The sequence below is a fragment of the Urocampus carinirostris genome, chromosome 14 (assembly GCF_059441175.1).
Source record: "Urocampus carinirostris isolate Australia breed hairy pipefish chromosome 14, RoL_Ucar_1.0, whole genome shotgun sequence".
Classification (NCBI taxonomy): domain Eukaryota; kingdom Metazoa; phylum Chordata; class Actinopteri; order Syngnathiformes; family Syngnathidae; genus Urocampus; species Urocampus carinirostris.
In genome coordinates, this window is record NC_142362.1 from 15,270,543 (window position 1) to 15,284,260 (window position 13,718).

The 13,718-nt window shown below is 38.5% G+C and overlaps 1 protein-coding gene across 4 annotated transcripts in view; it reads right to left on the bottom strand.

The window, feature by feature from the left end:
• The window catches only part of myo3b (myosin IIIB), a 171,700-nt gene that overhangs the window by 60,849 nt on the left and 97,133 nt on the right, over positions 1-13,718 (bottom strand). For 3 of the 4 annotated variants that reach the window (XM_088352866.1, XM_088352868.1, XM_088352867.1), the window contains 5 exons: positions 12,330-12,350; positions 9,443-9,520; positions 8,277-8,482; positions 2,904-3,015; positions 2,680-2,842 (listed from right to left, as the gene is read on the bottom strand). In XM_088352866.1, coding sequence (XP_088208992.1) covers positions 2,680-2,842; positions 2,904-3,015; positions 8,277-8,482; positions 9,443-9,520; positions 12,330-12,350 — 580 coding nt within the window. The remainder of the gene's footprint in view (positions 1-2,679; positions 2,843-2,903; positions 3,016-8,276; positions 8,483-9,442; positions 9,521-12,329; positions 12,351-13,718) is intronic. The other variant, XM_088352869.1, reaches the window with a different exon arrangement.

Here is a 13,718-nt window from a genome sequence, read left to right on the forward strand (position 1 = left end):
AAAGAGTCTCAAAGGGCTTCACAGGTTATTACACAGACTATTTTTTCAGACTATTATTACACCATCCCCTGATCTAAAACCTACATGAGGGCAAGGAAAAACTCAAAAACCTCAACATGAGGAAAATGAAGGCTTTAGCTGCAATTCTTTATTAAGTACTGTAGGCCAGCGAATAATGAGTAAATAATATATACTCCTTTCTTTTGAAAATCAGATACACAGTATTTTCTCTATCTCGATTTTCATGGTTATATTAATAACCATCTGAGTTAGAAGGACACTGTGTAATATTAGACCTCTAGATCAGGGGTGTCAAACTAATTTGAACTCGGGGGCCACACAATAGAACAAACATTCTGTCGGGGGCCGGACTGGTAGATTCAAGAGAAAGAAAAAGAGATAAAGAAATAAGAGAAAGAGGGAGGGAAAAGGAGAGAGGGCGGGACAAAGAAAGAAAAAGAGGGAGAGAGCGTGAGAAACAAAAGATAAAAAGTTGTGAGAAAGGGGGAAAGGAAAGGAAGAGGTATAAAGAAATCCAAAGAGAAATAGAAAGACAGAAGGAGTGAAAAGAGAAAAGAAAGCGTGACGGGTAGGAAGAGATAAAAGAGAGAAAAGGAAAAAAAGTTAGAGCAAAGAGGTTAAAAGACACAGAGAGAGAAAGAGACAAAGGGCAACAAAGGAAGAGAAAAAAAAGAGAGAGAGAGAGAGAGAGTGTACTGTACAAGTACAGTGTCTTTGTTCGAGGCACCTGGCTTTGGCAACATCAAGTTGACATATTTCAACCTGCAGCTTGTTTTTCTCTTGCGCTTCTCTGAGTGTTGTCTCGCGGGCCGGATTCAATCCCTTAGCGGGCCTGACCCGGCCCGCGGGCCGCCTGTTTGACACCTGTGCTCTAGATGTTGCTGTAATGTGTAGTGAATCCAAAAACAGGTGCCTCAAAGCCAGAGGTGGGTAGTAATGGAGTACTGTACATTTACTCCGTTACAAGTTTTGAGAAATTTTGTACTTCTAGGAGTATTTGTCAATCCCTATACTTTTACTTTTACTTGAGTAAATTTGTGAAGAAAAAAAATGTACTTTTAATTCACTACATTGAAGTCGTTACTTTGTTACTTAATAAATCCCCTCCACGTAAGTACGCTTCTGTCTGTCTCAGCTAAGGCGCATTTATTTTGATGGAGAACTCCGGCAGGCTCGACCATGTTTAACCAATCAAACGTAGCAGCCCCGTCACGTGACCATTTTCAACACCAGCGAGGGAAATTTTGTTTACAGATGAAACAGATGGAAAGTGTCACTTAGCAATACCAACGATGAAAACACAGAAGAGGAGTAGCACCCATGGCCTCACATCAAAAGCATGTCACCCTTAAAAAGAGTGCCAAACACCCGCTACAATATGCAATGTCTCCTTTGTTTGCCTAAACAAACGGAGATTTTTGCATTCAAGAATTCATCATCGAACTTGAGGAAACATGTCGCTCGTCAGTTTCCTGAATTCTGATTTTAACTTTACTTTGGTTTAATTTGGTATTTATTACTTGCTTGTTTTATTCTCCTTTCTATTTGCTTCTCTGCGAGCCGTCGGAATGTTAAAGGGTTACTAAGTTTGACTGAACTATCTCACTGTTTTGTTGACGTACCCACTGTAGCGCCTTATAGTCCAGTGCGCCTTATGTATGGAAAATATATGACAGAAAACTATTTTTGGGGGGTGCCCCTTACAGTGCATAAAATATGGTATATTCTATTATTTTTATATTATTGTTATATTATATTTGTTTGTCCCCAGACATGTAAACAATTATTTCAGATTGTTTTAATCAGTGTCCAGTAAACAGAAGGCAGTTCTCTTTTTGGTTTGCGCGTTTCGATGCTTATAAAGATATGCCCTAGTTCCTAATTTCCCTAAGTCACAGGTGTAGAACAGGTGGCCCGCGGGCCTGATCTGGCCAGACAACACTCAGAGAAGCGCAAGAGAAAAACAAGCTGCAGGTTGAAATATGTCCACTTGATGTTGCCAAAGGCAGGTGCCTCAAACAAAGACACTGTATATGTATTTATCTCTCTCTCTCTCTCTTTCTTTTCCACCCCTTTTCTCCCACTCTGTCTCTGTCTCTTTCACTCTCTGTGTCTGTCTTTTTCTCTCCCTTTGTTCCTCTTTGTCTCTTTCTCTCTCTGTGTCTTTGAACCTCTTTTGCTCTAACTTCCTTCTTTCCTTTTCTCTCTTTTCTCTTTCCCTCTTTATACCCTTCACGTTTTCTTTCCTCTTTTCTCTCCTTCTGTCTTTCTATTTCTTTTTGGATTACTTTCTTCCTCTCCCTTTCTTTTCCCCCTCTCTCATGACTATCTTTTGTTTCTCACGCTCTCTCCCTCTCTCTTTTTTTTCTTTGTCCCGCCCTCTCTCCTTTTCTCTCCCTCTTTCTCTTATTTCTTTATCTCTTTTTCTTTCTCTTTAATCTACTTGTCCAGCCCCCGACAGAATGTTTGTTCTATCGTGTGGCTCCCCAGTTAAAATGAGTTTGACACCCCTGCCCTAAGTACATATTTATCCGTAGAGCCAATAATAATTAGAAAAGAAATTGCAATGTACCAAGGTTGCAGAAGTCGAACTGCACAATGGCAAAGAAATATCACAGAATAATCACCTTTCAATGCTTCATGTTGCCACAGGCGTACCTGACTGGATGACAGTAGCAGAGTAGTTCCTCTTTTCCTTCAGCTTTCTGTACCTCCGTGCCCCCAGCCAACCCTTGACATAGGCTTGCATCACCACCACACGAGCGATCACCTCCCTCAAGAGCAGGTTCAGCTGCTCCACATGGTAGTACCTCAAAAACACCTGACAAGACAGAACAACAATTTAACGCAAAATAAAGGACAGTGAAATCAATGGACTTCACCTTAGTCCTTCCCAGAACCCAGTCTTTCAGTTTGGCTTGCTCCAGAATGGTGGCCACGTTATCTTTACTGGTTTCGGGCATCTTGTGAGCTCGGAAGGCAAGGTAGTAGTATCTGTAACACATGATCATTTATCAATACTTTGACAGGTTAACACAGTTTTACATTTAAAAGTCCTTCTTGTTTTATTCCATGCATTTCTGTGGTTCTTCCAGTTGTAACTCAATTGCCTATGTATCCTAAAACTGTGTATTTCAACCAGTCTGCCCGGGCTCACTAGTGTCCAATGAGACCTTGTCTAGTGTGCGGCAGGAAAATGCCCAATTTTTATGTTCCCAAGAAAGCATGCCATTGTTCGCTATCTTTGCTTTCTTCCGGTGATCAGCAGAGTAACTTTAACATTTATCCACATTCGCAGTTGGGAGCAGTTTATGATTTTTTGGGGGGGAATATAGGATAGTCTTTACTGTAGAATGTAAACATTGATCGCAATGAGATTAGACATGGCACTCCAGGATAACCAAGATACATAAACACGTAATAAAAACTGAAAAGAGAAAAATGAGATAAAAGAATGTCATTTGAGCTATTTATCCCGAAATCAGAAAAAAATAGATAAAGGTATTCCAGAATAAGTATGCAAAATGTTTTTTAATAATTTTATAATATATTATATTATATTATTATCATATATTTATAATATTTTTTTTGTAATAATAGTGCACTGAAAAGTAGTGCAATACCATTTAGCAGCAAACTCATTTTTAAATACAACTGACAAGATATATATTTTTTCACAGTCCTTACGGTGGTTATGTTCCTGGGAAAGAAATCGGGGACTTATAATAATAAATCAAAAAAGGAAAATATTGGACATCATTTTCATGAGAAAATGACTACATTGTAAATATGTTTGGGGTTGTTCTACGAGCTGATAATTCTTGCTCATTTTAAGTACGTTGCTTTTTATGTAGATATACAAGATAAAAATATAGTCAAACTTAAAAGAATTGCAAAAAATAAGTAAAAATCCCAAATTAAAGGGAATTCTTTAATCAAAATAAATAACCTGTGTTACCTCCTGGGCCTCGGTGATCACAAATGAAAAGAAAACCCTTATAATGTCATTTGGGCAACATTTTATGAAAAACTGGTGCTGGGAATTAATTTTTTAAAACATTTTTGACGGAAGGTGTGCTCCAAGGTTTTCTTTCATGAAAGAAAGTGTGCCTTGGGTCCGATCGTTCGTAAGTTGAATTGGTTCGTACGTTTTTTCAGTACTATATTTTGTATGTTTAAGGTTTATATAGTATGTTTAAGGCTTGTATAAGTAACCTGTATTATTTTGTACTAAAAAATAAACATTTCATAAAGTTTTCATTAAGTTTCACATACTTTTGGAAGATGAGCTCCAACAGTTAGGCGACTTCCTCCTCCTAGGCAGAAAGTGTCCGGAAAAAAAGCGATCCAACCATTTTCTCAACCGCATCAAGCTTTCTTATTCCACTTTCATTTCAAAAGAAAAGGCTCTCCTCTTCTTTACTCTACGCCAACCATATTGAATGGATGCACGAGATATTAAACAATGAAAATGTCAAAGTTCTTAGTGCGCTAAAGATACAGTACACTAACAAGGTAGTAGAAGCCGGATTTCTACTCGGAAAAAGGTGCACACAATACAAAATCGAACTTACAGCAATGTCCGGATATTTTTCGACACCCCCCCAAAAACGTTCGTATTTTCTGTTTTTCGTAAGTCAAATGGTCGTAAGTAGGGGTACATCTGTATTACAATGAAGCTACCTCAGGGATGCTGAGTCAGTCCAGAATATCTTTCTACTTAAATAAAGTTTTTTTCAGAAGAACATAGGCTCCATTTTCCTAACAGATTCAGGGTCAATTTGGCCCAAGCACTATCAACGTAACTATAAATATGTCATGATTGCCGATTCAGATCAACTGCGACAGCTGATTGGATGATGTACTCTTTTTAAAACCCCGGCTTCTAAGAGGAAGCCGTCAGATCGTTATGCGAACTGTTGCTTCCAGCTCAGTAAGCCCTTACGTCAGACTCTGTTCCTGCCCTGCTTTTCTCTGCCTGATCCCCGTTGCCAACCTGTTTCCGGGCCTGACTCTGCCCCGTTCTGCCTGCCTGTTATCCGATCTGTTTTGCCCTGTTACCTGCCTGCCTCCTGTTGCCGACCTCGTTTATGAACTTCACACAGCCCTTTCTCTCCAGTCCCGGCTAGCGACTTGTAATTCCCGCCTGTCTTCGACCCTCCTCGCTAGACACCTCTTGTCCATCGGATCGTGGAAGCAAGCCCTGCTCTCCCTCTTTATTAATAAAAACTGAGAAAACGAGCGCTATTGGGTCCTGTGTCCGACTGTGACACAACATATATATATATATATATATATATATATATATATATATATATATATATTTTTTTTTTTTTTTTTTAATTGCATTCTAATATCGTTACTTTATAGTCAGAAAACATAATATTTTCATGGGTTTCACATTTAGTTTATGTAGGTTTTCTTTTTAAAAATAACGGACATGTTGCGTCTCAGGGGCCATAATATAATAACGGGAATATATGGTTACAGATGAGTATACTGTTTGTTATGTATCAACTTTATCGAACGATATTTCTTAGTTTTGGGTGGTCAGGACCCCCGGTCTAGCCAACAACAGTTAGTGGTGCCAATCAGTGTTCCCTCTAAGCTGCGCGTGCGCAATTGCGCACTGCGCGCACATTCTCAGCGCACAAGAAAATCTAGCCAGCGCACAAAAATGAGGGCTCAAGATTACTAATTGAGAAGCAACTTAAGTGAAAGTTACAGTAAATGAAAGTAAAAATACACGGGTTCCCCTGACGTTGTGTCCTAAATGCGGTATTTTGAAGTCGAGTCGAAGTAGACTGAAGTTGAGTAAAGTTAGTAGAGTTTGTCGAGAACCGGCTTCTTCGGCTCGGCTCACTAAAAGGAACCGGCTCTTTCGGGTCCTAAACGGCTCTTCAGGTTGTTTTTGCTTCTTTAATCCCAACATGACCAAATATTATGTAAAATTATGCACAAAATGACTTAAAGGAAGGGGGAATAGAACAAAAAAGAAAAAAATACCAAAATGAAAAAATAGTGAAAAGCTGAGAAAAAAAGAAACAAAAGGAAGAGAAAAAAAAGGAAAAATGAAGAAAAAAGCCAGAAAAAAAGAAAAGAAAGAAATGTAGGAAAGAAAGGAAATAGAAAACAAAAAGAAAAAAGTAACAAAAAAGTTGAAAAAAAACACGGAAAAAAGAAGAAAAAGTTTGTGTTGCATTCAAATAATTTCCAATTATATCAAGTGAATCTTGCTCCCAACATTGTACTTCCACTAAAAAATGTGATTAAGTACAGTTCTGTATCTTACAACCGACTAAATAAGCCCCCAAAAATGTTAATATTATTTGAAAAAATATATCAGGAAATAAAAATATCTTGTGAAAGAATTGTAAGAACAAACAACGTTTGTAGGCCCTACAACCTTTGCAATAGTACACGAGTCAATTCATTCAAAAGAGAAAAATAATTTTGCGTTGCCGGAAACTCAGCAAAATGTAACTTGATGTCAAGTTTTGGACATGTTTGATAATTGATTATCTTGCCACACTTGGGATTATGGTTGCTCACTGTTGTTTCAAGCGTTGCTCGCCGACTTTGTGTGAACGCTCAGACCCGTGGAAAATTAGAGGGAACATTGGTGCCAATACCTAAGACAACACGAGGGTTAAGGCTCTAAAACAACAACGGGGAGGCCGACGCCTTCAAATGGCGCCCCCTACTCCTCATCCTTCATTTTCTTATTCCTGTTGATACCCGTTATGACTTTGATGAAAAATACAAAGCACCTCTCACAACATCACACGGGCCTTTGATATGAGAGGACGCCTTCAAATCATTCGGGTTGAAAGTGGAGGTTAGCCGTCCAAATTCAGATAGGATCAAGTAGATCCGGTGCTCTTTCTCACACGTGGAGGATAGCGGTGAGGAAAGTGTTGAGACCTCGGCTGAGACCTCAGCTATCTACCGCACCTCGGATCTGATGCAATTCCAACATCATTTGTATGTTGTTTTTAAATCAAAACAAAAAGTGAAACCACTTCTTTAAAACAGCTTGACTCGGCTGGGAAGTCAGTTTTACATCAAACCTGTGGCGCGCAGGCCAGATCAGGCTAGCCAAGGGTTTTAATCCGGCCCGCAAGACAACGCTGAGAGAAAAATGAGCGGAAGTTTTAAAGATCTCCACTCTTTCTTTTTCTCTTTCCCCTTTCTTTTTTGATCTCTTTTTCTGTCTTCTCTTTCTATCTCTTTCCCTCTCTGTCTTGCTCTTTCTTCTCCCTCTCTTCTTCCTCTTCTCTCATTTTATCTATTTCTTTCTTCCTCTTTATCATTTTATGCATTAGGGTATTTTTTTCAGTCTCTCTTGTTTCTCCTTCTTTCTTTATCTCTTTTCCCCTTTCATTGTATTTCTTTCTATCGCTCTCTTTCTCTTCTCCAACCGATTACCTTGATTTGAGGGACAGAGTTTACTTTGGGCTTGTCCCTTAAATAGAGTGCGCTCTTCGGCGCTAAGTACGCGCGGCGCTGCACTTTGTAACTTGAGTAAAAGAACTGTTGCTTCAGAATAATATTACTCAAGTACAAAAGTAAAACGTAGTCCTCCAAGTAAGTGGGCCAAATAGTATGCCTGCTGTGTGTGCAGATCCTCAAAAAAGGGTTCGGGTTAAGATCTTACCACAGTAAGGGAGGGAAAGGGGCATATATTTTACTGTCCTTAGCATGTTCTTATACATCAGTTTGATTGGAATGCCACAATTCTATTCATCCATTCATTGTGGCTGCCACAGTTGTACCCATCCATATAGAGTGTAAGTCTACACTTCTGGAAAGCTATGTACGAGCACAACTTGTAAACACACCTGTGGTTCATTTTGTTGTTTGAAAGGTGCTACACAAATATATTTGATTTGAAATATATGAAATCTATTTTTAGGACTGCAACGGACTTAAGTAGGGCACCCAAAACACGTGTTCTAAAACGAAGTGATCGTTTTAAGTCGCCCTAAAGCGCACAAGGCGCTGCAGTCATTTCGGTCTCTTTTTCACCGTTTCCTCTTAACACATTATGGTCTTGTTAATTAAATTTTACTTCACCTCAGAGAGTAGAAGATCGACATTTCATAAAGGCAAACTTTCTTTTCCAAACAGTCCTTTTTTTAAAATCGGAAAATGTTTTTTTTTTTGTCTCTGGTTTCTGACTCATATTTAGTTACTGGAATAATAATAATGTAAATGGATCTATTAAAGCTTGACTGTGATCAAAGGTGTCTTACCTGGTGACAAACTCTGCAAAGGGTATCCGGTGCGAGTAGCCTTGGCGGCGGATGTTGACCGTCTCCAGTATGCCGGTATAGCGCAACTGCACCGTCACCCTTTCCTTGCTGAAGCAAAGCGCCCGCCTGTCATCGTTTGGCTTGATACAGCGAACAAAGTGCGGCTGGCCCACCACCATCTTTGATAGTAGATCCATCAGGGAATACTGCAAAAAGTATAATTGCAACTGAGGTCGGCAAAAAGAAATACAATAGTCAAGTCGGGTTTATTTGTAGAACCCTCCACCACAAAAGGGCTACACAGACCACTATTACACCATCCCCTGATCTGAAACCAACATGAAGACAAGTATACCTCAAAAGAACCTGCAGCATAAGTATAATTAAGGGTTATACATAAAGTAATCCCCCCTCTAGGATGACCAGGCTTCAATGGATGTTGCGACGGCACCAACAGACATCCAGCCATCCATTTTTTGCACCGCTTATCCTCAGTAGGGTCACGGGGGTGCTGGGGCCCATCCCAGCCATCTTCAGGCAGTGGGCAGGGGACACCCAGAACCGGTTGCCAGCCAGTCACAGGGTACACAGAGACAACTCACCTACTCATTCACACTTAGGGACAATTTGGACCGGCCAATTAACCTGACATGCATGTTTTTGGAACGTGGGAGGAAACCAGAGTGCCCGGAGGAAACCCACACAAGCACAGGGAGAACATGCAAAGTCCACACAGGAAGATTTGATCCCATGACCTCAGAACTGTGCCGCACACGCGCTAACCACTGTGCCGTCGCGCTTTGTAAAGACATTGCTGTATGTTTTGTAATGTATTTATCTGCTTTGGGTCCCAAAGTTTGAAGAGATGCTTAAGGGGAAAGCAAAACATGATAACCATGTCCATGAAGCTTTTGATAATCAAAAAATACAAAGAAAAATAAACAAAAAAGAAGGCACACAAATATAACCAATCGGCACTATCATTAAAAAAGCAGGTGATTAAAACAAGAAAAATCCTCTTAGGGCAAGACAATCCTCACAAGTGGATGTTAAAAAATCAGTTTAATCCTCCCCTCCTACATCCACCCCGCTACTCCACTCGACCAGCTCTACTACATTTAGTTACATTGCGACCGCAAACTTCAAAAAAATAAAATAAAACCTACACGAAAGTAGGAGGCCACAGTCTGCCTCCTCATATTGGTGGTTTCCTCTGGATGACGAATCATCTCCATGGTGTCCACCTGAAAACAAACATCCACAAGTGAGATTTGCGCATTGATGACCTGAGCAGAAAAAAGAAAATCCGCCGCACCAGAGGCATAAAGGTACCATCACAGGAGCCCGCACGGCTGTACTAAGCGTGGCGTCTGTATAACACGAGCCCATAAACAATTAAAGCTAACAATCTAGAGAATAAGCGGGCACCGCTGTGGGGCACGAGTGGATTGCCGAGCAGTCGGAATAATGAGACTAGCCGACACGAAGCACGGATTAACAAGGACGCAATGTAAGCGTTGTAATGGCTTCGGCACTTCACGGCTTCATCAAAATTAATGAAGCGATAGATATTTTATGGTAAGTCTACGTGGCAAAGTGCATAACTTAATACTTTAGTTCAACACGGAAAGAAAGGTACGTGGACAAAAAACGACATGAACGAGAATTTCTGATGGTCGCCGAGTACAAAGACTCGACTCGCGGTTAAAACAGCTCAACAAACCCTCGTTTGGCTCTATTCCTCTTTTAGTGTCGCTTCATCTCGACTTTGTCTCCAAACTTTGATAGGGAATGCGATGGCGTACATATTACATCAGTCTCGCTAACTATCAAAATGTCTTTTCTTGTTTTGCAGAATATCCGAGAAGTTTTCATCGCTCGAAGAGAAAATGTGATTGAAGTGTGCCATGGATTCCGATTTTAAGTTGAGGTAAGATAGCTAGTTTGAATCGCAACAAGGTTCAAGAAATGTGAAGCTGCGGTTCCGTTTTGAACATGAACTTTTGCATTTAGTGGGAACGGGAGTAAAGGCTAAAACACGAATATGATGATGTTCAGGGAGATATTCAGCAATTATATATTGGGCGCTGATTAATACAGGGGTTGGTACACCGTTTTTACAGCAAAATTCAAGCACTTTCAAATAAAGGCTGCAAAGATGGCGTCAAATGTGAGCCCTGTATTTTTAGACCACAGCATCAGGGAGAATAGTGCCAGATTGTAACACAGACGTGTCTTATTGAGTTGTTGTCATTATTGTTTGTCGCGGTAGCAGACTAAATTGCAGGTTCTTATTGTTCCTATTGTACAGGTGTCTCCGATGTGGTGCCCGCGGGCACCAGGGTGCCGCCTATGGAACACTGAGGTGCCCGCGAACCTGTTCTGAAAATAGTTCACCAGTGCTGGGTCATTGCGATTTTCTAGTAAAATGATTTTTTTTTTTAGTGGTTGACTGAGTCTGTTTCACCCTACTTCTAATAATCAACCTGGTGATAACCCCAGGTATAGAATTTGTATACCCTTTTCATGGCCAAATTCCTGCACTGTTTAAGGACTTTCAAAGCCAATTTTCCAATTTCTCCAGTACAGATTAATAAAAAGTAATGCACTATTTTTTCTTTAACAATAATAATTATTGATTGATTGTCATTATTATTATAGATCCCACCAATACTAACGATGCATACTTGCAAACACAACCACTTGACTTGTTAGACTACCACTTTTTATGATTGTTCCTCTAGGATTTAAGGAAACTTCGGCAACTTTCGCCGATCATTAATTAATCATTATTGATTAATAGTCTTTATCATTATTATTTATGATTCCACTAACACTACCTGCAAAAACTACCACTTTGAGCGTTAGAATACCGCTTTTCTCCCCTTAAAAAAGTCTACGGCTTAAAACAACAAAATTAGAGCAGGGATATTGGCGTCATTTTTAAGCAGACTTGTTTTATTTTTCTTCATTTAACGCATGGTCTATCGAGTCCGACTGCTAGGAAACAATGTAATCGTTTCAAGCATTTACAAGCACTTCATCCAACTTTCAAACACTTTTAAAACCTTGAAAACTTGACATTAAAATTCAAGCATTTCAAGCAACCGTACGATCACTAAATATTACGCTATAACTTTTGCTGATTGATGCGTTTTGGATACAATGTTCGCACACCTTTTTCATGGCCAAATTCAAGCACTTTTTAAGGATTTTCAAAGCCTATTTTCCAATTTTCCAAGTAAAATTAAAAGAGAAAATAATACATTATAATATTATTAATAATAATTATTATTGATTAATAGTCTTCATCGTTATTATTTTTTATTTCACTAACACTACCTGCAAAAACTACCACTTTGAGTGTTAGAATACCGCTTTTCTCCACTTAAAAAAGTCTACGGCTGAAACAAAAAAATTAGAGCAGGAATATTGGCGTCATTTTTAAGCAGAGTTGTTTTATTTTTCTTCATTTTTAACGCATGTCAGACTGCTAGGAAACAATGCAACCATTTAAAGCATTTACAAGCACTTCATTTAACTTTCAAACACTTTTAAAACCTTGAAAGCTTATCATTAAAATTTAAACATTTCAAGCGACCGTACAAACCCTAGATATTACGCTACAAGAGCGCAGACTCACAGTGGGTCTTGTGGGACCCTCGTGACTCATTCGTATTATATCACATTTGATCCCATTTCATACATTTAGAGAGGAAAATGCCTAGTTGTCATTGGTTTTATGGACTATATTGTTTCTAGAGAGTAAGGGGGAGAAAGATGAGGGAAAGAAAACAAAAAAACAATACCAAAAAATGACCTTAAAAACTGTAAAATGATGATACAAACCATGCAATCATTTATAAATCGACTAACATGACGGTTATAATTATGAAAGACATGCTAATGCGTAGAAATGATTAATAGAAAATGGGGACGGGTCCCTTATGAGCCTTTGGCTTCAACCCATCATTACTTTTTTCTTTTGTCAATGATGTTTGTTGCATCATAACTGAAAATAAGAAAGTGTGAAAGAACAACATGAAGTCTTACCTTCAAGAGGTATTTAGGAGACTTTGATTTCAGCAAACATGCACACACACAAAGAAAGAAGTGTACGGAAACACACAAAAGCGTTTGCTCTATAGTCTAAATAACCCAATTTGGGTGAAAAGTGAACCAATCTCTTACTTGGATTACCTTGACCCCGCTTAATAGGTTGGTTTTAAAAAAAACTCATAAGAAACGGGTTGTTTTGTTTAGAACAACTCATTAAATTTGGCCGTTTAGTACAAAATGGGTCAATTTTTGTTTAAATTTGTTTAAAACAATTTCTCAAATTGGGTCACCGCAAAAAAAAAAAACAACTCAATAGAAAACTGGATTGATTAATGTCAAACAAAAAGGGGTTTTAAGAAAAAAAGAAAAAATAACCTACCCACAAATGTCAAAAGGGGGCAATTTATTTAAATTAACCCAGAAAATTGGGTTACAGTAGGTTGTATAAAATAACCAACTCAAAAGCAGGTCCATTTTGTTTGAGGACAAAACACATATATTAGATTTGAAATTTGGGTGAATTGATTCAAGTCTTGATCAGTTCATTTAAACCCATTTGGATTTTTGCTTTTTTTTTAATAACATTTGACTTGAAAAAGGATTGGCGCCACCAGACTGTACTTGCCCAAAACACACAATGGTGCCCCTATGACTGTAGTGGTTAAGGGATCCAACCAACCAACCAACCAAACATTATCACAGTGTTTAAAAGAGTGCAATAATGGGATATAATTCATGCAAAAAAAAAATGAATTCAACTCTGGAGCAAATGTAAAGGTAATGTTTCCGTCGAAAACATTACAGAGAGAAATAAGGTGAAATGGATAGTGAATTTTATTTAAGTTGAAGTTCTAAGAAATATGATTTTTAAATGGCATGGACGTCTTTAAATTCATGATCAATTCTTTCAAAGTTCTTCTTAAAATTAGCCTCTAATTTATATATGTAAATCACTCAGTGGCTTTAAACAACCAAGATGTTTTTAATTTATCTCTATTTTGTATAATGACCTTGTAATAACATAATAATAACATGGTAACAACATAGTAATAACATTATATGTTTTTATTTTAGAACTCTTCACACTCAGAGATAAAAAAAGTAGCTTTCATTTTTTAAAAGATTGGTGTCACTCCTGTAAATACTTTTAAAACAAAATCCTTGTTAAAATGTCCAAAAAAATGAAAGTAATTGCAGGCCTAATATGTATAGAAAATGTATACCTTCACCTACCGATTAAGGCATTCTGACTCTTTAATTTAGGGAAACCAAAGTTTCTTTTAGTGGTCAAACATCGTAAAAGTTTGAAAAATCTATTCAGGCTACTCACACTAAGTGCCAGATGGCAATGCTGCCTCACCACAAGCAAAAGAATAAACATAA